Source organism: Epinephelus moara, chromosome 24, assembly GCF_006386435.1.
Source record: "Epinephelus moara isolate mb chromosome 24, YSFRI_EMoa_1.0, whole genome shotgun sequence".
Lineage (NCBI taxonomy): Eukaryota > Metazoa > Chordata > Actinopteri > Perciformes > Serranidae > Epinephelus > Epinephelus moara.
Window position 1 is genome coordinate 14616063 of NC_065529.1, and position 27547 is coordinate 14643609.

Here is a 27547-nt window from a genome sequence, read left to right on the forward strand (position 1 = left end):
ATGTCAGACAGCGAAGTGTTGGGCGTTAGTTTGTAGCTTTATGTCACTGGCTTCCACTGAAAATCAATTGTGGCCTGTCGCTGTGTCTCTTGTAGTTTGAACACAGCATAAGGGCCCCACAGTGCAAAAGCGGTGCTGATCATCTGGGTAATTCTATCCATGGCAGTCGAACCATTTTGGCTTCATGCACCACTAAGCAACTCCCACAAGAATGAACAAGGCCCTGCCTTCAACGCTGTATCCAGATCTCTTTATACCTCCATAGCTGTTACATACACTGATCAACCACAACATTAAAACCACTGACAGGTGACATGAACAACATTGATAATTTATTACAGTGCAATGTTCTGCTGGGAAACCTTAGGTCCTGGCATTCATGAGGATGCCACTGGACACGCACCACCCATCCAAATACCATTAAAGATCAAGTACCCCCCCTCATGGCAATGGCATTCCCCAATGTTGGTAGCCCCCCCATCAAGACAATTTGCGATGCCACACCAAAAAAATGGCAAGCCCAAGCAACGTGACTAAGAGCTCAAGGCACTGACCTGGACTCTAAACTCCCCAGACCTCGCAATCCGCAGGACCATAGAGAACTGGATATAGCATTAGTGGTGGGGCCCCGTTAATTCCTATGAAAGTTGCTCAGTAACACACGAAACCAAAAAAGATCAGCTTCCTGAATATAAAATAACCTGGATCTTCAGCATCAAGGGGCAAGCGCACCAGAAACTTCCGCCAGCTGGGCCAGCTAACTTCCATTTTAACCCTCCCTTCCTAGCCACTGAATGCATTAATGCTGTGAAAACCCCTAGACAAAAATTGTACACCTGCGTCTGAATAATGCGTCTGAATAATAATATAATAAGGCAGGCATGGCAGCTAGATACAGGTGCCATCTGCAACGTCATGAGCTGCAAAATCAAAGAGAGGCTTTCACCCAGACCAGCATTAGGCCTACTGTAATGATTCTGTGAGAAAAGCAAACCCTCACCTTTGAGATCATTGAAACCAAGCAAGAGCCTATTCTCTGTGAATATCTGGGCCTTATGGGCATCACATATGCAGGTAAACTGAATAAAGCAGATGCAAGCCAGTCTACAGTCCTTAAAATGGAACAGCTATAACCATACTATCAGGATGTCATTAATGATCTGATGAAGTCAGTCACAGGCAAGATCCACTTTGACCTGGACCCCATTGTAACTCCTGTACAGTGTGCACCACATAATTTCCAGTAGCTTTGAAAGCAAGAGTCAAGGAAGAACTCGGCAGGCATATCAGAGATGGCAATGTCACACTGATGACCGAGCCAACAGCGTGGATCAATAATATGGCGACTTTTACAAAGCCAGAAAAAATAAGACTCTGTATTGACCCAAAGCCTCTACACCAAGCACTGCTAAGGTCTGTCTACCATATGCCGACGCTGGAAGACATGTTGTTTAAGCAGCCCCAGGCAGGCATTTTTGACTTGGATGCCTGCAATGTTAGTGGATGCCCAAGATGCCTTCCTACAGTGCAAGCTCGACAAAGCTGTCTGTTAACCTTCTGGACACCATGGGACCGAATAAGGTGGCTCAAACTCCTGTGTAGAGTCTCAGTTGCACCTGAAATCTACCAGCACAAACTGCTTTCACGTCTGGCTGGCATTCGGCTGATAACTGATGACATTTTGGTGGTATGTTTTGGCCACACAGATGCAGACTCTTCACTGGACCGTGACAACAACTTGTTTGTACATGTGAAGTGCTGCATGGCTGTGAAGCTCAAACTGAGTGAGTGCAAGCTACAGTTCAAGCTCAAAGCTGTACTTTTTCAGGGTCACATACTGTTCTTGGAAGGCCTGAAAATCAACACAGATGTGACATGAAAGCTGTCCAGTGCTTCATTGGGTTTGTAAAATACCTTACAAGATTCCTGTCAAACCTCTCCAAGACCTGTGAGCCAATTCGCAGGCTCCTGGGTAAGGACAGTGGCATTGGTCGCCGAAACATTGCGACACAGTGTGTTACATAAAGCAGATGGTCTCTAGCATACCTGTACTCAAATATTATGACATTAAGAGCGACGCAAGCATGACTGGACTGGGGTGCTGCTTGTTGCAAGAGGGGCAGCCCATGGCTTTAGCTTTCAGAGCACTGACACAGATTTAGCAAAACCACAGCCAAATAGAGAGATACTATTTGAGCATAGTTTTGCTTGCCGGAGAATACTTGGCCAAATAATCAACAAAATATCAATTGTTAACTTCAAAAAGTCACTCTCAGTGTACCAAAATGTAACTAAAATGTACAAACCAGGGCCAGAAATGTACATCAGTGACACTTTAAGCGGGGCTACACCACCGTACTGTGGATCTGACATCTCATGCATGCAGCATGCTGTGTGTATCATGGAGAGCACCCAGACGGAGTACTCACAGCTGGACCAAGCACAGCACCTGGATTTTACAGCCTTCCAATTCTACCAAATTGTGCAGCACACTGAAATGGACAATGTACTGTGATTCTCAGTGGGTGGCTGGATCTCAAGGAGGACACTCTGCAAGCTGTGTGGGGATACTTGCCCTTTAAGGATGAGCTAAATGTACAAAACAGAGTGCTCTACAGAGGGCGGTGCATTGTTATTCCAAAGGCCCTAAAAGTGCAGCACTGCTGAGACACGTATACACTAGCCACATTGGCAGGGAGCCATGTCACAGACCAGCCAGGGGTACAGTTTTCTGGCCAAACATGACAGCAGAGATAAAAGACTTTGTAGCAAACTGCCCCACTTGCAATGAATGCTCTATGATGTCACATGTTATTCCAGTACGTCCATGGCAAATGGTGAGCATGGATGTCTATTCTTATACTGGCAAAGACTTTTTCTGGTAAGTCGACCACCTGCCAGATCTATCAGCTGATGTGCTTATCACACACTGCAAAGCACAGACAGAGTGATCCCTGACAGTGGCCCACAGTTAGCTCATGAACAATTAAGCAGCAAGCTAGGGTTTTAGCCATGTCACTCCAACATCCAAGATTGAATGGCAAAGCCATCAAAATAGTAAAATCACTCTGAGAGTAGACAAAACTGGATGGCATAGATGCATAGATGGCCATCCATCACTGGCGCAACATGCCTCCAGAGGGGTTAGACAAAAGCCTGGCCTAACATTTGATGTCAGGCAGTTTGAGATGCACTGGGCTTTCAACCATCTCCAAAGTAAATACATCCACATCATTATTAGATGTTCAGAGCAACAGACATAGTATGAATAGAGACAAAGTCTGCGTAGGGTGAGTGGGAGCAGAGGTGGATGGGTTCAACAAGCACAGCACTTTGACCCAGGTAACTGGTGTTCATAGGCCCGTTTCCACTGAAGAAGTTCCCGGTACTATTTGGGGGGCAGGAACTACTACAGGAACGTCCTCTTGCTCGGCTCTCTCAACCGCCGTGTCTCCACTGAGAGAGCGGAGTACGAGGAAGGTTCCTGTAAAGTTACGGGCTCTGGATGTGACGTAATCGTTGCGCGACCATTTTGACCGGGGCGACGTAGGGACGTTGTTAGCTGTTAGCCGATAGCGGTGTCTGTAATAACTCAGTAAATGGCCCGTGAAAAAAACATTTTTTCCAGCGGATGTCTTAGTTACAACATGATTGAGCTAACTGGAGTAGTTTCATGTCGTATCCGACAACGGGAGGCTTTTAACAGATGCTGTTGTGAGCTGTCCCTGTCAGCTGCAGCCACTACTGATGCTTTCCAGACATCGTGATTTCCCATAACTGAATAAATACCACACATAGCAACACAAAACTGCTTTGCTAGCTCAATCATGTTGTAACTAAGATATCCGCTGGAAAGAATATTTTTTTCACGGGCCATTTAGTGAGTTTTTTTTACATGGCGGCGGAAGCTATATGAACGAGCTAACCCTCGTCTGCTGAGTTTTAAAAATGCCGGCTATTTTGTAGCTTTCTGTTCACGTCACATCCCTCCTTGAGTATATCCAATCAGCACCAAGTAAACCCCAAGCCCCAGCCAGGAGTCTTTCGGGGCCGTTCTGAGTACCTACCCCGAGGCAGGGACTTGTTTAGCCCCTGTAAAAGTTCCGGAACTCTGTCCTTAGGGGGTGGTTCCTGCGGTGGAGACACGCACCAACGGCCCCGGCCCCGTAAAATTACCCCTTAGTTCCTGCGGTGGAAACGGGCCTCATGTTGCATGTGGAACTAAAAGTCAGTGTTGATGGCTTTGTCAAGTTAGTCATTGGTCTTGTTAGTTGACTGACATGACTAACTTTAACCACAACTTTTTCCTTTGCCCTAAACATGTACATTTGTTGCTAAACCTTATTGCCAACCCCTTCTTAGTCATGTCAGGCATTTCACATGACTTTTATCAACCACAATCTTTTCCTAACTGCCTATACCTAACGGCCAACCCTCTGTGTCAAGATGCAACTCAAAAGGCTGTCCAAAATATGAGGGGTAGGGATGAAATGAAGTGGGCCAGAGACCTCCGGAGCTTCATATAAGAATGGGGCCTCTTTCAGGTGACTTCATAGGACAGTGGTGGCCAGGCCAGTGCCTTCAGAAGGTCACTCCTCATTCATATGTGGTGGATGTTGACACTACATTTTACAGATGGAACTGTATGAATCTGCCTGTTGCAGAGTGCTCAGCCCAAAGACAGCAATTGGGAACACCAGAGCAGAGCAATCTTGACCAGGGTCATGTCACTGGAGATTCAGCCTCAGTCGAGACAAGGAATGTCTCAAGTCAGGGTGAAGCAGAAAAAGGGTAACCCCCTTACACCCTTCACCGGTGCAAGGAAAGCGCTTGACACCAGGAAATTTACAACTGGCCAGACCGTACCTGTCACAGCCACCACAAACAACTTGTGACTTGGAGTGCTGTCACGAAAAAGGGAAACTGGAAACCCGTCTTGATGCTAGTCACCCAGTTAGCATATTAACAACATAATCAAATGTTGATTAAAAACAAAGGATGCTCACTGTGTGCCAGTGAACAATAACACAAACAATCACAAAATGTTTCTGCTAAAGACCACAGTAGCGAGAGAAAAATAATCGTACCTAATATGCCAAGTTTGTTTTGATCTCACTCCCTCTTAACATTTTTGTCCATTTCCAAAATTCAAAACTCCTTCACAGACAAATTAAAAGGTCACAGGGGGGTGATTTTTTGCATGGGGGTGTCATTCTGGGTGAAATTTCAAAATCCCAACTTTCAGCATGAAAATCCGTTATTTGACCCTGTAATGCATTTTTATCCCAGCAACAATAACAAATGGCTAAATGACAGGTGGACATTTTTGTCCACTTGAAGGGTCATGGATAGGATAAAAATGCATTACAGGTTCAAATAATGGATTTTCATGCTGAAAGTCTGGATTTTCAGATTTAACCCAAAATTCCCCCAGCCAGAGTGATTTTATTCACCAACAGGCTCCACTGTCTCTGGTGCAGATTCAACATGCTGAATCAGCTGAAAAAAGCCAACAAGGGCTGGCGAAGGCTAGTGGTGCGGGACACACCGGGGGGACAAGGGTAGCAAATGATGGCCCAACATAGACAGACGGCCGACTTTTAGCTTGGTGTGTCAGGGCCTTAACAGAACACATTTCTCACAAGATGGCACCACCATCCCAAAATTTAACATGGTGAGACCAGGCCCCCAGGAAGTGCTCCAGGCTTTGAAGTGAATTTTTGTAGTGGCCAAGTTGATGTTCACGTGATGCCATCGGGTCCAAAGTAGGATTTGAATGGATTTGATCCATTTGGTCCGATAATATTTTGCAAGTCTAGAGGAGCTGCATGATTATGTTTTTTTTTTATTTTTATCCCTATGCAAGTAAGCAGAGCGCTAAACTGGAAGTAGCTGGCTTAGCCAGTGAAAGTCTCTAGTATGTTTGCGCTATATGAGTAGTTTAACTGCAACTGAAACAGCTACATGACTCACCCACCATACCTATGTTAGTCCACAATCAGCCCCCTTTACTCCTTGGCTTGGAAGTGAAAGTCCCTTCGAAATTGCGAAGTTCGCGATTAGCTAGCTATTAAGTATTACGTTAAAACATAGGTGGTTAAGGTAAGGGTAATGGGAAGACTACATTTTGTTACTCATAAAGTGAATCACGCCTTCATGTATTATGAATTATAAAGTGGATTATTGCCACATTTGGTCTTATTTATTCACTACAGTGTAGCATTATAATAGGGTCCACTCTCTTTTTCTTACCTTTAACTTAAAGCTTAAAGTTCACACTTAGGCCCCATAGTCATTTGACAAAACAGTCTCAGCTCAAGGTCAACTTACTCAATTGCTCTGGAGCTTTCAACTGTATTATACAATCTTCATCTGAGAACAAAGTTTGCTGATTTGTAATTAACTGTAGATGTTCAAACTTTCCATAATGATTCTAGGAGTTCTTGTCCATGTGGGTCAAAAAGTTGAGTTTGACCATTTTTGCCTGACCTTTTGAAACAGCCATTTAGAAAACAATCTCAACTCAGGCTCCACTTATTTCAAAGTTACTGCTTCATTTGAAACACAATGTGCTGGAGTACAGAGCCAAAAACAACAACAACAAAAACAACCTCACTATCCTACTTTGTATTGAGTGCTCAATAATTCTACTGTACGTTAATCCAGTTCTGTTTGTGACCAGTCCTGAATGTTCAGAATTTTGTTTAGTAACTGTGCACTTCTCTCTAATCAATGTGTGAAGGTTTGTCAGAGATACATTAGACAAAATCAACAGTTATTCCTGTATCCAGGCCGTGTTGGTGCGATGCTGTATGCAAAGTAGCCCAGAGGCCTCATCCTCCAGCTCAAATTTGGGCAATCCAAGACAGCTTCAGGCTATAGTCATACTTCAAGTCTGATGTCTCTTTGTGCTTTCTGAAGTACACTGTGTAAAGTTTTATGGGAATGGGGTTATATTCTTAACTACTTCCGCTGCTCATATTGAAATACGCTGAAATGCTGAAATGCAAAGTGCCTGAATGAATGAAAATGCAGGCCAGCATTTTGATTTCCTGTAGGCTTTTAGCTGCAGTTCTTCAAACGTCCACCAGATGGAGACATTGTTGGGTCATATACGTAACACCTCTATAAAATCTACTAACCCTGTATTTTGAAGGGTGAAGGGCGGTTTTAGACAAAGGGTCACAATATATGTGATTTCTGTTATTTACTGAATGTGAGCCGTGTGTGCATGTGTTTCTCAAAACTGCAAACAAACACAAAGAGCTTTCTCTGGCTACAAACAGCATTATAGATTTTTTATGGTACAACAAAAGCATTCTAAAATGTGCACACAGTCACACACACAGTCTGCTAGATGACCCATTTACAATTTGTTATTGTCTGTATATGACATGATTGCGTAGAGTGAACTTTATGAAAGCAAGTCATGGAGGACATGCAATTATTGGACTGGGCTCATAACCATCAGAGACCCTATGCAAAGGGGAAATACCAGAATATGGATCTTGACAGGATTTAGTCTGTTGTCAGCAGGGGTTTATATGTGGTTACACAGTTATATGATGCTTTGAACATGTATGCTGAAGAATTTAAAACTTTGGTCACTGGGTCTGTATAAAACTAAAGGAGCACATATTTTCCACCAACATGAAACCGGTTCTGTTTCAGTTCCCACACCTACTTTTGAACTGTTCAGAGCAATTTGACCAAAAATAAACTGGTTCCAAACCTAAAAAGTTGGTTCTTAGCTAGAACCAAAAAATAACAGGTTCTCCTTGACCTCATGTGCGAACTGTGACAACATCAGTGGGCGTGTCATATTCTACAGATTGGAAAGAGAGGATTGAGAAGTCAAGTGAGAAATGAAAGAAGAGCGCACAGTGGTCTTAAAAGTTGGTCCATACTTTTTTTTGTTTTTTTTTGGTAAAAACAAATATTTGTAATAACAGAACAAAAGTTTGCAGATAATCAATGTAATTGTGATTTTGCTACTGTTTACTTCCATTGTGCATTGTGCAACATCTTACGTTGATGGCATCCTTCATTATCCTAATGATGCTGCGTAAAACTGATACCACCAAGGTTCCAAGAATCCTGAATGCAACTGGTTCAAGAACCAGAGCTGATTTGGTGGGAAAAGGCTATAAGAGGGACTGTGCAAAGTGGATCCCAGTTACAATAATAGGCCTTTTTCAAGGAAAACATTTTATTGTCTTACAGAAGGAAAAGCACAGGTAGGCTGTAGTCTATAGTGATAAACTGCAGCCTCAAGTGGCTTATTGCTTTTATAAAATGGCCGCTACATATACCTGGCAATGTTTCATAAAATACACAGCAGCCAAAAAGGCATAATTTAACAAATAATCATTCTTCCGCCATGAAATGTCATTCTTTCAGTCAAGTGTGTCTGCGGTTGTTGAAGTGACGACAGCTGTTAAAACAGGGAAAAGAAATACATGGCTGTCCTCATAAATTCCTCTTTGTTTTTTTTTTGTTTTTAAAAAAAAACAAAAAACATTTATTTCAGTGTCAAAACACATCAGGCAAATCTTGAACTGACCATTCCTGAAGACAGCAGTTCCGGAGTGCAACTGCAGCAACGGAAAGTTTGCTGATTGGTGCAAAAAGATTGAATGCAGGTATCATTTGATTGCAGATTTTTTGATACTACTTGGCACTAGGTTATTTCTGTATCAAGTAATCTATAGTTGTAATAATCATACATAACAATCAAACATGCAACAAGCTCACTGAAGTTACAACATTAACATACCATAGATCAGTGGTAGGGCGGCATGGTGGTGTGGTGGTTAGCACTGTCGCCTCACAGCAAGAGGGTTACCGGTTCGATCCCGGTTGTGGGAGCCCTTGTGTGCGGAACTTGCATGTTCTCCCCTTGTCAGCGTGGGTTTTCTCCGGGTACTCCGGCTTCCTCCCACAGTCCAAAGACATGCAGACAACTAGGTTAATTGATAACTCTAAATTGTCCGTGATTGTGTGAATGGTTGTTTGTCTCTATGTGTCAGCCCTGCGATAGTCTGGCAACCTGTCCAGGGTGTACCCTGCCTCTCGCCCAATGGCAGCTGGCATAGGCTCCAGCCTCAAGAGGATGAAGCGGTTAGAAGATGAATGAATGAATGAAGATCGTTGGTATGGTTTGTCTGCTTTGGATGGAGATAAAAGGCCGGCGGATAGCACAACAGCAATGGCAGACATTTCTTTAACAAAGTAACAGGAAACAGTGGGTTCCCTGGCTGCTCAAATATAATCCACTATCTCTGTTTCTTTCGTGGCATCTTTGTTTTTTTGTTTTTGTACATTCATTGAATGACAGCATTACATACTTCTGACCATTGTAGAACTGGCATATGATAAATGATTCAAGCTTCAGTGGTGGTTGTCCTTTTAGCTGTGTGTCCTTTATGACAATAGGTGACTAATTGATGCAGTAATACTGAAACTGTAATGTGGTCACACCTCTGTGTTTATACAGTATTATACAATGACTTCAGACAGAGCTCAGCCAATCATATTCAAGGACTGGAACTATCTGTTTTATATATAAAGTGCCCCAGGAATGAGTCCCCACACAGTTCCCTTGTCCAAAAGTCAATGGGTTTTTGGTTAGATGCCTGAAATAAGGTCTGTGGTTACCACAAGCTTACAAGACTTTCACATTTTGATCTATGACATAAAATACATCAGGAAATACTCCACTTGTGAATTCTGAAGCTTTTATGTGTCTTAAAATGAACGTCATCACGCCGAAAACCTGGTAGCTTGCTGTGGTAGGGATGTTAAGTCATGTGACCGTAGTGTGGTTCCAGTGACTTTTTGAAGAGGGAACCAGGGCGATGCAAACTTCCACATCGGCCTTCAGAAAACTGTCATCCCTTGAGCACCCTACTAAAGTGAATAAGTGAATTCTAGCTGCATCAGTTTCAGGATCCTGGTATTGTATCTGTTGGCTCACTGTCACACTGCCATGACTGGGACACTTGTATAGAATTAAGCCATCATTATATCACTAACACCTGCTTTTCCTACTCTGGTTAGTCAACTCCTGAAAGAAAGGCGTATATACGGTCTGTTTAAAACTTAACAAATCAGTGTAACAAACAAAGCCATTACAGTTAAGGCAAGATAAAACCTCAGGTGTACACGGTTCACAATTTACTATATATGTCACACATTGTTAAGTGATTGCTTTGTAGGTCCACTTAACTCAGCTGTTTCAAAAATAACAAGGTAACTTGACTAAAGAAAACTCACTAGTTTGTATCACAAAGAAAAATAACTTTTGATGTCATTATTTTTGGTCATACACCTAGAGCTCTGAAGTCAAATTATTATTATTGTTTTAGACACAAATAAAATGTCACAAATTTTATCATACTTAAGTAAAGAAATTGCATGAATGAGTCAAGATGTTTAGGTGCCACACATAAACTTTAATCATGAGCTCAGAGTTGTGTTAAATGTATCCTGTAAGTCCCAGGACCGATTCTAATAATCACATGTTTCACACATTTAAGTTATTTTCTTAGCCGTCCAGATAAAAAAACAAATATGTTGCCAATCGCAATACCAATCCCAACCAGAACATCACTGACTGTTGTTACATGAACACTGTTTTTTTTTTCTGCTTACGATGCTGCGGTCTCTTGTCCGTTATTGAAACTAAAGGCATTTACCGACGCTCCCTAACAATTTGCTGAGAGTCATCAATTATGCAGGGTAGGCGCACGCACTGGGAAGGAAGATAGCAGCAACAATATGGCGACAGCCGCAGTTACTCTCGACTCTTTTCTACATCTGCAGTTCAGTGACAGCTATCTGGATTTCTGTTAATGCGAGAAAAAGTAAGTAGACAATCTGTTTTCTGCTTTGTCTGGTATTTCGTGTCGTGGGATGGATCGCAGTCCTACTTTGTCGACTGACTGCATCCCAGTGCCGCAGAGCGGTCCCTCTCTCAGCATCTTTTCCTCGCTGTCTGTGGAGGGCTCCTTGCCAGTACATGGACAGATATGTAAGCGAGGTACCAGTGTAAAGGAAGGGCAGATGTGATTTTATGCAGGGGGAAAACGCGGATTTGTGAGGCTCCGCGGTAGGAAACAGGGAGACAGCAGGTTATTTGGGGTGTTGGCCTGCCGCTGGATGAAATGACATTTCACTGTGTCAGAATGTGAAACATACGCATATGGGATATATAAGTATAAGATCACGTCAAACTTCTCCGAGTGGCCACAGTAACTCGCCTGCATGCTCCGAGTGCATGCATAATGCGTCGCTTGCAAAAGCATTTTAGGTAGCGATTTCCTCTCCACCATTATTTTATAACTATGATAGTTTTATCCCCCCCCCTCCACCACCACCACCACCACCACCGCCCCCACCACCACACTCCACCTCTGCGCCCCCTCCCTCTTGCAATCTCTGTGGAGACTGTATTGCGTGAGGAGGTAGGTGCGTCTTTAGTTTGGCAGTCCTCAAAGGGGCCGCGGCACCCTTTTCTGGTCTTTTCGCGCAGTCTCCCCCATTAAAAAAACACATTCCCCCATCATGTTATTTCTCTACAGCCTATAAACCTGCACCATATGGAGTCTCTGTCGCCTAAACATTATACGGGTGTGGTATAGCCTCAAGGCCGTTTTAGTTTCTTTCTTTATTTTCTCATTGCTGTAAATAATTTCATCTTTTAGGTGTGATATTTGGTTGTGCTGGGATGAGGCCAGGGATGTGCTGTTGTCGGGACATGGCTTATGCATTCAACTGACCTACTATGAGTTTGTTAGTAAGAGCCTATAGCAGCAATAAACCACACTGCAGTATTTTAGGCTTTGGCCCTATAGGACAACGGCGCGCCTCGGTATGAAACAGTGGACTTTCCTGGGGACTACACAGGCTAAAATAACGCTCAGGCAATGAATGGCGCATACATGATAAGACTTATAATGTGAAGGGGAGCGGGGGGCTTCATCCCACATGGGGAGAAAGTTCACCAAGAAATAGGAGGAGGGTTTCTTTATCTGTTTATCTACAGTGGCTCCTGGCGTCTTAATTTCCGCCGTTCCTCCTCATCCATAGTCTGTCTCTTGAGGGGAAAAACGCGTTAACCTGAATTATTGTAACTCATCAGATTTTCCAGTCAGGAAGTCATAACTTTACTTGAAATTGACTCAGCTCAGTCATGAAGTGGCCCCCACCCGTATAGGATATGAGGGGCCTTATTAGGCTACTACTTGGCTGCCAAGTGTGATCTTGGACTTGGGCCTACTGGGCTCACCTATTGTCAGTGATGCTGTGGATTTTGGGCTCCTGTTACATTTAGTGACAGGCAACATTTAGACATCACTGCAGGAAATGAAGGATGTGGAAGTTTTTTTTAAAGGCTCATGTGACTCAGATGCAAGTGCCCTTTTCGCCTCCTCCTCACTCGTACTGTGTCTCCGCGGTGTCCGGTTAGCTCCATCAGATGTCAGGTCATCATCACAGTGCAGAGAGCACTGTAGAAGATTTTTCCAGGTGACGGGACGGAGATCGTGGTGCGTCTGGATGTCTTTCCTCCGCGCAGAGGACGCAGCGTAGGAGCTTTTTTTTCCTGCTAAACGCAGCTGTCCCGGACGGCGACGAGCTTTTTTTCTATGGGAGGCAAATGAGGCTACTGGAGTTGTTAGTTTCGCTGTCATGCATCAGTTTTTATTTCCGGACTCACTTGATTCACAACGGATTTAAGAGAACCGAAAGGGGCTGCGCGCATTTTGGTGCCGATTACGCGCGCTAATAGACATTACTGTAATTGATTGAAGAGCGAACCGAGCAGTCTTTTTTAAATTTAAATGTGTCAGTCAGATTGTTGGGTTTTATATCGTGTTTCTCATTTGACCTAGTGAGTTAGTGGACATTGAAAGCATTGAGCAACATCTGCAACATTTTCAGGCTGTTTCCCCCCGGTCGTCCTGCAGTTTGGCTGCATGGTTTCAGGATGCGTTATGTGTAAAGTGTACATGTACTGCTGGCCATGCTATTGCATCCTGGTTTGAATCACCTTGACGGTAGATCAATTGATGTAGCATTGGTCAAAGGAGACTTGGAGGTTGTTCCGAGGTTGGGTTACTTGAATCGGACTTCATCCCTGTCCTGGTTGGCTGTGCTGTTTTTTTTTCTGGAAGATACTGGGTTGTTGGATCCTTATCAGCCTGTGGATTTCTTCTGATTTCTCTCTGATTTATTTCCAGGTCTGTACCCTTGTCATTGTCTCCATGAATGTTGAACACACTGTCTGATTTTGTCTTTGATAGCCTGAACTGTGACTTGACTGTCAAATATGTTGTATCAAGCAGCATGGCCACGAGCCAACTGGAGAGAGAAATTCATGTGTTGTAGGATCCTGGAGAGATGCAGTTGATCATGTTATTATAACTTAACTGTAAGGAATGAGTCACAGCCCCAGAAGGTGAATAATTTCCAGTCCGGCAATCGTTTGTGGCCTATCTTTTGACACTTCAGCAGTTTAGAATGCTTAATTATCAGTCAGTCACTACAGGATGTAAGGCATGCACACTGTGGCCTTCCTTGGGTGCACTGTCACATATGAAATACATGGGCCAGGTGACATTTGTTTTAATAGGTTTGAATTTTTCTCAAGCCAAAAAGTGTACTGTTGGATGGGTTTGTCACAGAGAACAACATTAACAACACAACAACTAATGTTCATAATATATTTAAAGCCAGCTCAGCATGTTGTCCTTCAGCAAATTACCTGTCAGCATTTGAATTAATGTCATGCAATAAACCCCGCCCATTATCTTCTGTATTATGTGTTAGGGCTAGGCCATATGGAGAAAATAAATATCACCATATTTTTGATCAAATACCTCTATATTGATATTGTGACGATATTGTAGGGTTGACTATCGGTGCTTTCACAAAGTATTTACACTGAGATATTTTAAATAATCATCAGTAATGTGAATATAATGACTAAGTGGGTAAAGGCAAATGATCGAACACCTAGAACAGTCTGGGAAGTTCAGAAAGTTACACCATTTTATTGTAATGCAGCGTTTAAAACCAGGACAAGACAACACTTACAATATTACAATACTCAAAATCTAAGAAGATATCTTGTCTCATATCACAACATTAATATAGTATTGACATATTGCCCAGCCCCACCACATATCCCAGTTAATTTTAGATCCTGGGTCTTCAACAGAGTGTCTGTGACTCCTAGGGGTCCTCAGAGTTACTGTAGGGGGCCACCAAATTATGTCTTGATTATTTGATTAAAGTTTTAATTCGTTTTTTTTTTTTTTCTAAAATTAAAATGTGCCTGAAAATAATCATTAACATAATCATATTAATAGCAAAGATAAAGTGGCCCATTCATTAAGACACAATACCAATGGCAGACTAACTGTTACTGTAAAACACTGTCATCTGAGCTAGCTAATGCTAAATCACTGCGCGGCATCTTTTTTTTCACATATTGGCCAATTAACTCTATTATTATGTCAAATGTATGACATTCTTGTGAGCCACAACGAATTGTACCCTTTGGAGCAAGAGACACACTGTCCACCTATGAAACCGCTTGCGAAAGTGCAGAGGGGGAGGCTAACGCACCTAGCCATGCTACAACTGCTGCTGACTTAGCAGCTACAGGAAAGGACAAATGAGAGAAGACTCAAAAATATTCAGCATATCATCTCAAGCATAACTCAGTTTTATACAGTATGTGTTGTATGGGGTCTCTGCTCCATGCTGCAGGCCAAGGACTCGCCTGAGAAACGTTGAAGAGCCCTGATTTATATAAACGGATAAGATAAGTAGATGGCAGATGCAAACTCCAAAACAAATTCACAGCAAGAGGCCTTGATATACCATATTATCAACTCCTTAAATTATTAAGGTGAACATGTGGCACTAGACTCTTCGCTAACTTATACACCTAGCTATCACTAATATCTGTCTGTTTTACTTGCTCGGCTTAAAATTGTTTGGCTCCTTGTCATTTTGCACAAGACAGATATATAATAGGCTCCTGTGAGCCTGTGAGCCACGTTTTTACTTATTTCATAGCTATCGTCAATGAGAGCCATTTGGACTCAACCGGAGAGACCTCCAAGCTTTAATGATGAGCTTAAAGCTGCATAGAGCTGCAAACCAGGATGTCTATTCATAGTGAGACCGGCAGTGCTACATTCAGATCAAATTTATGCATTGTTAATATCAACGCTATGGACCTTTAAGGATAAACATAACTCTAGATGCTACATTTGCACATGGTTAGACACAGATGAGTTCAGGTGGGATAAAGAGCCCATCATTTGTGAGCATAAACAAAAGAAAAATAAACTTGATATACGTCTTGTTGTTTCTGGGGTCACAAAGGTGAGGGCAAAAGAGAATTAATGCTGTTTACTTTATGTGCTGGGCACCTGATTTAAGCTTTTTGGGATACAGGATCAGAGCTTTAGTCATTAAGGTTGATGGAGAGAGCAGAAATAGTGCCTACTGGCCCACGTTCCAAATGTTTGCACTTTTCCAGCTTTATTTTGCTTTGTTTGCGTTCCCTGGCAGAACTAGAAAATTCCATCTGCAAGGCTTTAAGCAACACTGACACTGAGCAACTGGTCTAATATATAAGTATGTCAACCAATTTAATCAAAAGCCTTTGTTGTCCAGTCAGTGTTATTAATAAATGAAACTGATGATTTAAAAAAAAAAAAAAAAACTAGATGAGATTATTTTAAAGGCTTTGTCCTTCTTTTTTCATTTTGTTTTGTCCATCACTTTTCTCTTTGATCAGCACCTTATGCCCACTCTTCCTCACTTTCTCACTCTGTGTCCCTCTCTTCCTCTCAGAGCTGGATGTCTGGGATGGAAAACAAATAAAGAGGAAATAGCTGCAGGATGAAAACATGGCCGCACCCCTTATTGCACCCCCAGGACCTGACAGCTTCAAGAAATTCACTCCGGAGTCACTCGCTAACATCGAGAGGCGCATCAATGAAGAGAAGAATAAGAAGCCACCCAAGCCCAGATCGGACAGTAGTCACCGTGACACGTCCGACGAGAATGAACTCAAGCCCAACAGTGACCTGGAGGCTGGGAAGAGCCTGCCGTTCATCTACGGCGATGTTCCTGACGGAATGTCGGGCGTACCACTGGAGGACTTGGATCCGTACTACCTGAACCTGAAAGTGAGTTGTCACACAGGCCAAATGCACCACCCAGTTTCTCCCTAATCATTCAAACGCAGAAGCATTTGCTTATTGTAATTGAGAGGTTTATAGATAGTGAGCAGTTTTACAGAGGTCTAATTTTTTAGCTGATGTGCTGAACCTTTGAATGGGCCAGGTCTTTACCTTTTTCTCATGGGAAATTGCCAGCATTGTAAACCAACCACGCCATATACTTTGAAGTTCACGGTTATAACAGATTCAAGTTTCATATAAATTAATTCAAAATGGACGTTATTGTATCCACTACAGAGATCGGCATATAATAACAGCAAATATGACCTTGAGACATTTAAGAGCTTTTGAGTACTTTTTAGTCACTGCTGCAGGGGCTTTGAGACAGTCGCTGCATTATTAGATCATACAAGGCCTGTGAGTTTTTCAGTCCACCTGTACAATGGAAGCAGAGGCAGAGGGACGGAGCGGCTCTGCTCCTGCAACACTGCAGGGTTGTTGCGAAATGCAGCTCTCAGGCGGTGGTGATTCTCATACAGGTTTCTGCAGTGCTGATTAATTATCTGTGTTAATGCATGGTAAAGATGATGTAACAGCTGGAGGGGATGACAAATACACCGTCATGTTTACGTGCCATTGGTACTATAGCTAATTCAATTCTTTTGTGACAGAACATACTTTCAGATGACTAGTGCTCTTTCCCAGCATGCACTGGGGCAGTGGAATTATCCTTGTTATTATCATTTTATCTGTATTGTTGTGCTGTTGCTGGTGTTATTGTGATCTACATTATGTTCCCTTTTTAAATTTAATACAGGCAATTAATACACATAACACACACAACAATATGATGATATGACAAAATAAGCTTGTAATAAATGGGGAAAAAACCCAATTGGACAAAAAAAGAACAAAAAAGTAAACAAAATGAAAAATCAAATTAAATAAATCTCTTAAGTAGTTAGGATGACTGTGCAATGTTAGACATGACAATTGTGTTTTTAGTAGCAGTAATTTTGTATAAATTGAAATATTTTGGAGTAAGAATCAATTGTTTTCTTAATAATTGTTCTGTCTATAGACACCTTGAAATAGATGCACAGACCTGTTGTCTGTATCCGCTTTGTTTCCTTCGCTTTTTAGTTGGGATATATGAAAGCAACTGATTGAAATTAAAAATATGACATATCTGACCATACAAACAGCTGAACTGATGTATTAAAGAAAATCATTACAGAGATGTTCGATACCATTTTTGTCCTTCTGGATTCTGATTCCAATACCTGAACATGGTTATCAGCTGATACTGTGTACCAATCTGATATCGTTGTGAAAAAAACTATAAAACAAATTACAGTTGTACTCTACTAACCCTGTATGGAGGTGAAATGATTGCTGTTATATTTGTATGACTCAGGTTAAACCCCATGTAAAACACGAACAAATACACACAGACAAGGAATCCCATAAAACTGTCTTTTTAAGCCTTAAACCGTCTTATTATTCATTTATAATTTGACTGTCAGTCATAAAAAAACAAGATTTTGGAAATAAATAACATTTCCTTTAAAAAAACTTAAAATGCAGCCAGAATTAAGTAAAATGAAAGACATTTGAAATAGTACATTAACAGTGTAAAACAGGAGTGCGACAGTAACTTAAAAACTTAAAAAGTCCAAGAATAAATAACAGTTCCTTTAGATTTTACAGGAAACTTAAGTCTTAAGTCTTGTATACTGTACCTGCTCCTTTTTATTGGTGGGATTGTCTAGTGTAAAAGAACTGCTAAATAGTTGACGTTTTTTCTAATGGCTAATGTTACACTATTTACTGGAAATCAATTCTTCGCCGCCATAAAACAATAGTTGCCATTGGCTGCGCAGTGCTGTGTAGACTACTGTTTTAGGGCGGCGAAGAAGAATTGATTACTGCAAACTGCTGTTTGATCCACATGTGAAACTTCTAAAATGCACTTATAAAAAATTACATGGTGTCCAATCGGTGCAGAGACTCAAGCACCTGCCGATACCCAATACAGTACTTAACACCCATGGTGTCTAGTATAGCATTTATAAACTTTGTTTTTTTGCATTTCCAATTCCAAGTATTTCCAATAAAAAAGCCTACCATCATCTAACTTTTCTGACTTCATTCATATTACTTGATTTTGGATATTTTTTGGGGTGTCTGGAAGATAATACTGGAAACTTTACCAAGCCTTAAATGCATCTTTAAATGAAGGAGAGATTCGCTAATATTTGTTTAAGCAGCCATTCAAAGAGGTGAGGTTTTAGTTGAAAAAGGGAAACAATTTGCTGTCAAATATTAAGTAGCGGAAAATACATTTTGACTTCTTCTCAGAGACTAATAAAATTAACCATAACAGGTTAATTTTATTAATCCAAAATGCTTTTAGGGATAAATTCATTGCTGCGATGTGTTTTGGATTCTTCATCCATCATTTCCTTGTGAATTATATATGTATTTCCTTTTAATCTATCACACTTACTACGCCAAAGGAACTTAAATTGTTTTTGTTCAAAACATTTAAAGAAAGGTGCCTCTGGGGAGGGAAGTGCCTATTAGATTCTGCAGTGTTTCCACTGTTGTTCGCATTTCCATATTGTTGTACAATTAATCGATACAACTGAATGCGATTACACAGCAAGTGATGCACAATTATTGAGATTCTCAACCTCGACCAATTTTACATAGGAATAACCTTAAGTGAGAAGCTATCTACCTGCAAATATGTGACAAATACACATATTTATGATACATAACATACATACATACATACATACATGTAACTTATACATTCATGGTAAAATCAGGTAAACAGTAACCTTGTTTCTGGCATGAAAAATTAAATGAGGAAGAAGTGACACCATTTCAAATGTAAAACCACACTTGTTGCCTGAAAAGAAAACACATGGTAAAGTATTTGAAAGTGTAGAAAGTAATAAGATGATGTGAGCTGTATAAAGCTGTCCTTACACTAAACATTGTGACCTTAAACCTCAGTTAAATCATGTCTGCAGAAGGTTTGAATTAAACTCAGACACAATGACCTCCACAGGACAACAATCAGCTTTAGACTAAACCATAAGTGCAGTTTAAACAGCAGCCTCTAAGGACACAGCAATGGGGATAAGTGATCATGTGACTTTTACCCAAACAATACAGGTTTAAACCCATCATAAACTTTAAACCACAGCCAAGCTAACAGAGTCTCTATGTATGCACGTGTGTGTTGTGTATGTGTATGACAAATTTCTGAAAACATCTGGATCCGTATTATTTCTCTCCACTTTTTTGATATGCTGCAACCAAGTTTTGATCTGAGTACTGATAATAACCACAAAGCTACATCTTCTATTGTTTCCATATTTTAAATTTGGTGTTTCACTGCACAGATTTAAAACAGATAAGCACATCCAGAAGTCACATTAGAAGATGTTATGACATAACAGTCTTGAAGGTCATATCAGTGTTACTGTTATTCAAGATCATATTGTGAATTTTCACAGCCAAATATTTTTTTAGGTTGCCACAAACCCTGACCTTCCTATTTTCTCTCTGAATAATCTTTTTTTTTTATTAGTCAGACACTAGACTTCAAGGCATTTTAGGCGTCTGTCCCACACCACTCGAACTGTAGCTTGGCTGTGCCCTCACTGTAGCTCTGCTCTAGCGAAAGAGGAATGAGGAGGGAAGGCAGAAGATGGCAGGAGAGGACAGGAAGTGGAGAGAAAAGGGCAGGAGTATGCTGTAGTGCCTCCAGCTGTGCAGACATGTGGAGTAGCCAGTCTCCTGTGTGGTGGCAGTGATATTGTGTAAGAGAATCTGCGGCCTGTTACAGCAGCAAGAAGCCCAGTCAGCAGGACTGGTGAACTCAGCCAGCAGCACTCCCTCGTAGGGCGGATGAAACTATCAAGTGTATGTGCCTTTTGTGATCTATTGATCCACAGCCCTGGTTCAGTGGTGGCCACAGGAAGGGTTGCATTCTGGTCTTATTGTTCTTATCCACTTTGCTTATTGCCCAGTGCATAGTTCTTTACCCCACCATACTTTCCTCTGTGGCGTTTCACTTTGGTGTTTGAAGGGAAGCTGCTGCTGAGTTGTTTATCATGGCCTCCATTGAACGGCTTCCTTTAACTGCAGCAGGACACCTTTTTGTCTCAGCTATATGTGTGATAGTGTGTGTACACAAGAGAGTACATTAAGGAAATGATGTATAGCAAAATATGGTGATTTCAAAATAGGTTTTGTGGATAGTTGATTAGACAGACCGCCCTCACCTGAAATACGGCCATATAGGTCGTCTGTACAAGCAGCTTGCTACGACCCATATTTACATTTGTTGTTACACGGCGACTATTAGTGGCCATAGTACTTATGACGGGAGCAAAGAGGGATGTCAGGTGACTTGTAGTATTACAAAGTGGTGGTTGGGGTGGTTGAGGGGTCAATCAAACATAGGACCTTCATTCAGGAGAACAGGGTTCGTGCCCTGTATGAAACCAAAAGTCAATGTAACAAACGTACTTATTTACACCTAAACCATGATCCTTTTCTAAACCTAACCATGTAGTTTTGTTGCATGACTGTAACAATTTCACAACTTTGACTACATGTTTAAAAGTACGACTATTAGTAAGTGCACTAACAGTCATATATGTCGTTTTGTAAGTCAGTGGCAAACGACCTATTCTGTAGTCTAGGTATGAGGATGTATTGTGATAAGAGAACAACACAGTGGCAACTTAAATCCTTTTTACACATAGATCATGCTATAGTCCTTCTTCATGCTGCCTTTGCATGTTTACATAAAACCAAACAGCAGTGGCATTATTTCGCTCCAGTGTGCGATTTTAGATAGGATGTCGGCATTGTGGAATAAAAAGGGATGTGACAGGCGTGATGTGTAACACAACATCTTCGGCCTCTAGTGTGACATATGACAGACGTGTTGGCAGTGCTTTATAAACAATAACAGTAGCATGACATGGCGAAAACAATCATTTACCGGCTCTGTTATATGGGGGCTGATTTCACCTTCTGCTCAGAGGGTAAGGGGCTCTCAGACCCCATTGTTTTCCCAATTTGTGGAAATTTTGGCTGCTGTTCTTTTTCTTTGAGTTAGCTGCTAACTGCCATCAGCTTTTTTAAATCTTGTGCGTTGGGTTGCATCATGAAAATGTCATATACACTGCCCATGATCCCGTCTTGCTGGCTGTCCCATTCATGGCGACATCATTTCAGCACTTTTATACAGACAGTGAAGCGGCATAACAGCGTGAAATTCCTGCTTTGAAGAACCAGTGTAAAAGGGGCTTAAGGCTCTATGTGCAAACACTTAGACGAAAGCTCATTTAGATAAGTAAACACAGTAAATGATGGTAAAGGGTCTCAAAGTTTTCTTACACATAAGTATAGTGTGTTACTGTACAAATCTGGCCTTTGTGCAAAGCCTTCAATACACCGTTTGTTATAGTTCATGCAGGCAACAATGCCATGAACATAAAGCAGACATGAAAACCTTAGAAATACTCACCCCCCAGAAATTCTGAATGTGCCTTTCCTCCTCATTAACAGCATGACGGTACTGATCTATCATTTTGATTTGAAATATTTATTTGATAATAAAGCCAGTCATATACAGAATTAAACATTCACATGCCCTAGCTGTGCAAAACCTCAAAAATACATGCCATATGGACTCCCAATTCATCTTTTTGTCTAATTGTTACTGGCAAGAGTTGTGAAATATGATGATACCTACGTTATGACATGGTCATCTACACAATGTATGTTTTTTCCAAATGGTATTGGTGAGAATTGTGTGGCATTAGAGAGATTACTTTGTTAGCTGGTACAAAATCCAACACAATAATTGTTCGATAGTGGATGATTTCTGTATACTCAGGGATGTTGTGCCAACATGACTAATGTCTAATGAGTGCTGAGGGCCAAAAATGAAAACTATTACAATATTGTTTTTAAAATTCCTCTAACTCAAGTGGATGGCAGAGTCCACACCACGACTATAATGACAATAACACTGGCACGTCATATTGTTGGGATCACCTTCAGAGCGTTTTGATGAATCATATAAACACTGACAGCCAATCAAAATCCATCCAAATTTTTACAGTGTCATGGTTTATTGGTCTGGATGTTCACATTGTTATAGTTTTTATAATTCTTACTTAGAGCAGCCCTCTAGGGTGAGATCCATTAGCATGAAAGTGTGCGTCATTGGCATTTTACTGTTTACTCAGTAATGATCAAAAATGTGTCAATGTTAAAGAAGTATATCCTGGGAACGTAGTGGCAGTATACACCAGGCTCCCAGGAATGCAGCTCAGCCCTACTTTCAATTTTAGTCAGTGGCCACTTGAGATATTGCAGCAGAAAAAATCCCATGGCCCAAAAAAACATTTTCCCCATAGGCCACCATTATAAAAGAGATGTCTGTAAAACTGTTGACGAACATCTCCAACTCCAAACAAGGTCAATTATAAAGCTTTCTATTGTGAGATTGTTATCCATGTAGGTTTCCTCGAGCCAAGAAATGCGATTTCAAATATGTGACATCATTGCAATATAAAGTCTATGAGCCGAGTGGGAACTTGTGGGCAGAGCTAGCTGGAGAAACACTACTGTGCATATTAAGTGGCCATGTACCATGGAAGTGAACCTAGAAACTGTTTTAGCGTATATGCCAGGCAAGCAGTTCCACTGGACTGAATAGGGGCCTTCTTGGGTATGGTAACCAGGGCAAATAATACATCTATGGTATATGCCCATCACAGCCACAGACCTTTATTTTCCGGCTCCCAAACAGCCCCACTAGTGCAGTCATGGTGTTTTGCTAAAGGGCATGCTTTCAGGGAATTTCAGAAGGGAGGCACGGCATCGCTTTTAGGCTGCCAGATGGTTAGTTTATCTAACTAGGCTACTGCTTAGCACATACATGTGTACCAATACAGCTTCTGACTTCTCTTCATTCAGCTTAGTCCAGATCTGCTAGCCTCATCATACCGATCCATGTGTTGTGTCAGCAAGTTCAGTAAGCTTCACAGGTTAAGACCTCATCCTCCCTCTCCACCTTACTATCATTCATATCAATCATTTTCCTATTCCACTAATGTGTTTGTCCTTTATCACACCTGAGGAAGTGCCTCTAAGTATATTCACTGGTAGCATCCATTCTCCCTCTGCTGTTCCTGTCCTCACCTTCCCAGGCTGCTCGTCTCCTCTACTCGACCGACAGTCATCCTATCGCTCACCATTGCACTGTATGTCAATGAGTGTGTCTAAGTGTGTGTGTGTGTTACCGTCAGCTGCAGGAAACCTGATCACAGCACTCATGCATCAAAGAGAGGAAGAGGGGGCAGTGGCGAGGAAGAGAAATGCAGCGTTGCAGTTCTTGTTTTCCCCTGTGATGGGGAGAGGACTGCCTTGGCTTTTCAAATGTCTGATGTGATTAGGCAACGTTAAAGCTGCTGTGGTCATACGGGAAGAGCAGGACGGGATGGATGGAGGGCATGCTAGTGTTTTGGCATGCACGTGCACACATCTGTGTTTATGTGTGTGTGTGTTGATATACAATACATTGAAATACAGTTAAGATGATTCAGCTGGAATTAGCTCCTGCACAGTGTGGACAAAAAGAACAGCTTTTATGTTTTGTTGATGCAGAGGCTTCACTCTCCTCCTGAGTGTGGCATTTCGGTGAGCGTCTTGTAACAGGAGTGTGCAGCAGACCAGTCATTTCTGGCTTCTGCAGGGCAGCAGCGACTAGTGAGCGCACAAAGGGAGCTCATGGCTAAAGCAGCAGCAGCAGTCTCAGCATGTAGCACTGTACACACCATTACATTATGTTCCTGTCCCACCATCTCTGTCTCTGTGTGTGTCTGCGTCCATTACTCTCCTTTTCCCTCTCCCATCCACTGCCTCCTCGCCAGCGTTCTTTTTTTTTTCAGGGTGTAGTAAATTAGAGAGAGGGCCAGGCTTTAGTGCTCTGTCTGAGTCCTCAGTCTCTGATGACACAGCATCCTCCTGTACTGGGCTGAGTGAGGAAGGGATGGGGTGGTGGTGGTGGGGGTGGGGGTGTGGGGAGGTTGAGTGTGCTTCCACTGCTAGCCAGGTTGGTATAAAGAAGGAGGGTGGGGTAAGGAGGGGGAAAGTGGGGTTTTGCAGCACAGCATACAGGTAAAGAAGTGGGATGACGCATTTTTTTGATATGGTATAATATGCAGGGAAATGAGTTTGCAGTCATACATATTTTGTTGAGTCCTCACTGCAGTGAGCTCAATCAGAAGCACATGAGTTACGTTTCAGGCTATAATGCTAATACATATTAGATTAAGGTAACTCATGAGATTTGTGCTGTTTTGTCACAAATTTTCACGGTGCACAATGTGCAAGCAGACGTGCTGTTGATATTTTTCGCTCCTCTGTAAATTGAATCAAGATGCACTTAGTCAATACCAGGTGCTCGTTACAGTATGGGCTAAAATCCAGCTGATATTGTATGTGTGTCATGTTTTCCCCTTCCAGTCTGCAAAAAGGCTCGTGAACCCAACAATCTTGCAGTATGTTACTGTTATGAAGGTCATTTAGGGCTCCAACTAAAAATTATTTTTGCAATCAATTGATGAATTGTTTATATTATATAATAATGATTAATGCAGTTTCCCATAGTCCTTAATGATGTTTTGAAATGAAACAGCCGTATTAAACATGGAAAAGAAGCAAATCAACAGACAGGAAGCAGGAAACAGCGAGTGTTTGTCAAAAATGTATATCTTAAATGATTCATTTATTAAATTTGTTGGCGATTGCAGGTCTAATCCATTGTTTTTAATACTCATTTGGCACTAAGTTTATTGCCATCTTCTGATAAGTCTACAGTCCAAATCTGCAGTCAGTCTTGTGAAGTAATAGACCAGTCTGTGTCAAGCTGGGGGTCCTGGGATGATTAAGAGGAGCACAACTCCCCCTCCCCATGATTTAGTCTCTATTGTTTCCCCGCTTAGATCTCTCTTTCTTTCTCTGTCTCCCCCTTCTCGTCTCATTCTCAGTTTCTCTCTCTCTGCTGCATGCCTACCCAGTCCTCCTCCTCCTCCTCCTCCTCCTCCTCCTCCTCCTCCTCCTCCTCCCTCCGTCTACCCATCCATCTCAGGTTTGGCTCTCTCCCCTCTGCAGATCTCTGGCTTTCTGTTCTGCATCACTCCCCCTCCACCCCCTCATCTCTCTCTCTCTCTCTCTCTCTCTCTCTCCCTCTCTTCGGCTCTCTTTGCTGCTGTCCCATACCCCTGCAAGCCCCTCTCCATATCCCTGCTCCACTATTCCTCCTCTTCTCACACACACACACAAACACACACACACACACACACACTGTCCTTGCAGCTGCATTCTGCCTCCTGATTCTTGCATATGTGCCTTTTTTCTTCTACGCTCTGTGGAGAATTAGGAACATTTCACCAGCTTTGCAGCAAAAAGTCTTCCTTACAGTGAAGCTTAGGCAGCTGAGTTGTGTGTTTATGCATGTGTGTAAGCCCAAGTATGTGTGTATGTATATTTGACTATGCAATTATGTAGGCAGATCAGTGTTATAGCGATACGTGTGTGTATGTGTGTATGTGTGTGTGAGTGAGTGAGAGACTTCTACATGCATTGTGTTACATAGACAGTGTTTGGGGATCCATGCTGCCTTTCTACTACCATAATCACTCATGTTTATCCATGTGAACAGCTGCAATTCATCCTCAGCTTCCTAAGCTTAGGACCAAGTCATTGTTTTGCAAGTCACAAGCAAGTCTCAAGTGTTTGTGCTCAAGTCCCAAGTCCTGAACTTTGAGTTCTCTGTCCTAAACAAGTCATAATGCACTCTTCAGCATATATCATGTCATTTTAACAACAGAGTAATGATGTATTGAAAAAATAAACATTATAAGTCCTTTTCAAAATGTGTAGGTATTTGTTAAAACATTTTTCACATTTTAGCTGTCAGGTTATTATTAGCTTAACTTAACTTGCTAACCATGTTAATATTAGCCTTGACTTACTGGTCTTTGTGCAACTTTGCATGTTGAACGCAATTTGAAATTGTTGTGTCTCTGTTTGCAATTTTTGACCAACACATTTTACATATTGCTAGTTTTTTGTTGATCATCATGTAGTTTTTGTACACAAACAAAAATATCTTTGGTATCAGCTTTTCCAACTGGCGCTCCACATCAGGTCATCACGGTTCTCTCATGCAACTTGATTGGATGCTGTCGGATTGGTTCCAACAAAGTGGAGCTGGGGAATTAAGTGTCGTCTTGCCAGGAAAAAATAGTATTAATGTTAGTTAATTCAGGAAATGAAAGATAATTAATGGATTTGTTCTAATCTTTAGACTTGGGGGAAGGTTTCAAGGATTTTTCAAGTCAAAAGCCTCAAGTCCAAGTGTAGTCACGAGTCATTGGTGTTAAAGCTTAAGTCGAGTTGCAAGTCTTTTGATTTTGTCAAGTCGAGTTGAAAGTCATAAGATTTATGACTCTAGTCTGACTCGAGTCAAAGTCATGTGACTCAAGTCCACACCTCTGCATACTAGTGCACTACATGGTAGACGTGTTAATTCCAGTTAAATGTGAAGTGGAAATACCTTCGATCCAATGATGATGACGGTGTCTCCAATACACTGTCTGTCAACCTACTTTACAGAGCTTGTCCTAGAAATTAATTAAACTGGGGAGATGAGTGATTAATCGATCTGTGAATCACTGCTAAGAATTCAAAAAAATAAAAATATATCAAGTACAGTAAAGGTGCTGCAACTGCTTGTATGTTATTGATTTTCATTCATGCAGTTCACTATAGCTTCTTCTTCTACAGTTCCTTCTGTGCAGAATAATGCCTGAAAAACTGTTTTCTTTAGCACCAGTGATTTTCAGTTAATAGGCCGCTCACACAATTAATCTCTGACCAAACAGTTTTGCTCATATTCCTAAATTAAAATATGTAAGATGTTAGACTGTTGTTAAGAGGTCATTTTTTTGTCCGCTTGGTGCAAGCATCACAACCCTTTTTACTGACACAAGAATGGTTTAGTCTTTGCTCTGTGCCCTGCATGCTCTCATCCTCTTTATGTCCTCTAGTAAAGCCTTAATGTTACACAGAGTTATTCTGTTTAGTCATATACATTTTTGGCATCATTACATTTGAGGCCATTTATTATTTGAATAATTTACTTGAGTTTATTGAGTTTGTGATTTAAATTGAAAAAAGGGCCATCAAGAATAAGCTTCCACTCAGAAAAATCCTAGATTTAGTATTTTATTACC

General features: G+C 41.5%; 1 protein-coding gene across 1 annotated transcript in view; it reads left to right on the forward strand.

Annotated features, from left to right (window-relative positions):
* The first annotated feature begins 10745 nt into the window (after positions 1-10745).
* scn8ab (sodium channel, voltage gated, type VIII, alpha subunit b) overlaps positions 10746-27547 on the forward strand; it is a 70943-nt gene continuing 54141 nt past the window's right edge. Inside the window, exons 1-2 of the mRNA XM_050038378.1 lie at positions 10746-10865; positions 15874-16211. Coding sequence (XP_049894335.1) covers positions 15930-16211 — 282 coding nt within the window. The 5' untranslated portion in view covers positions 10746-10865; positions 15874-15929. The remainder of the gene's footprint in view (positions 10866-15873; positions 16212-27547) is intronic.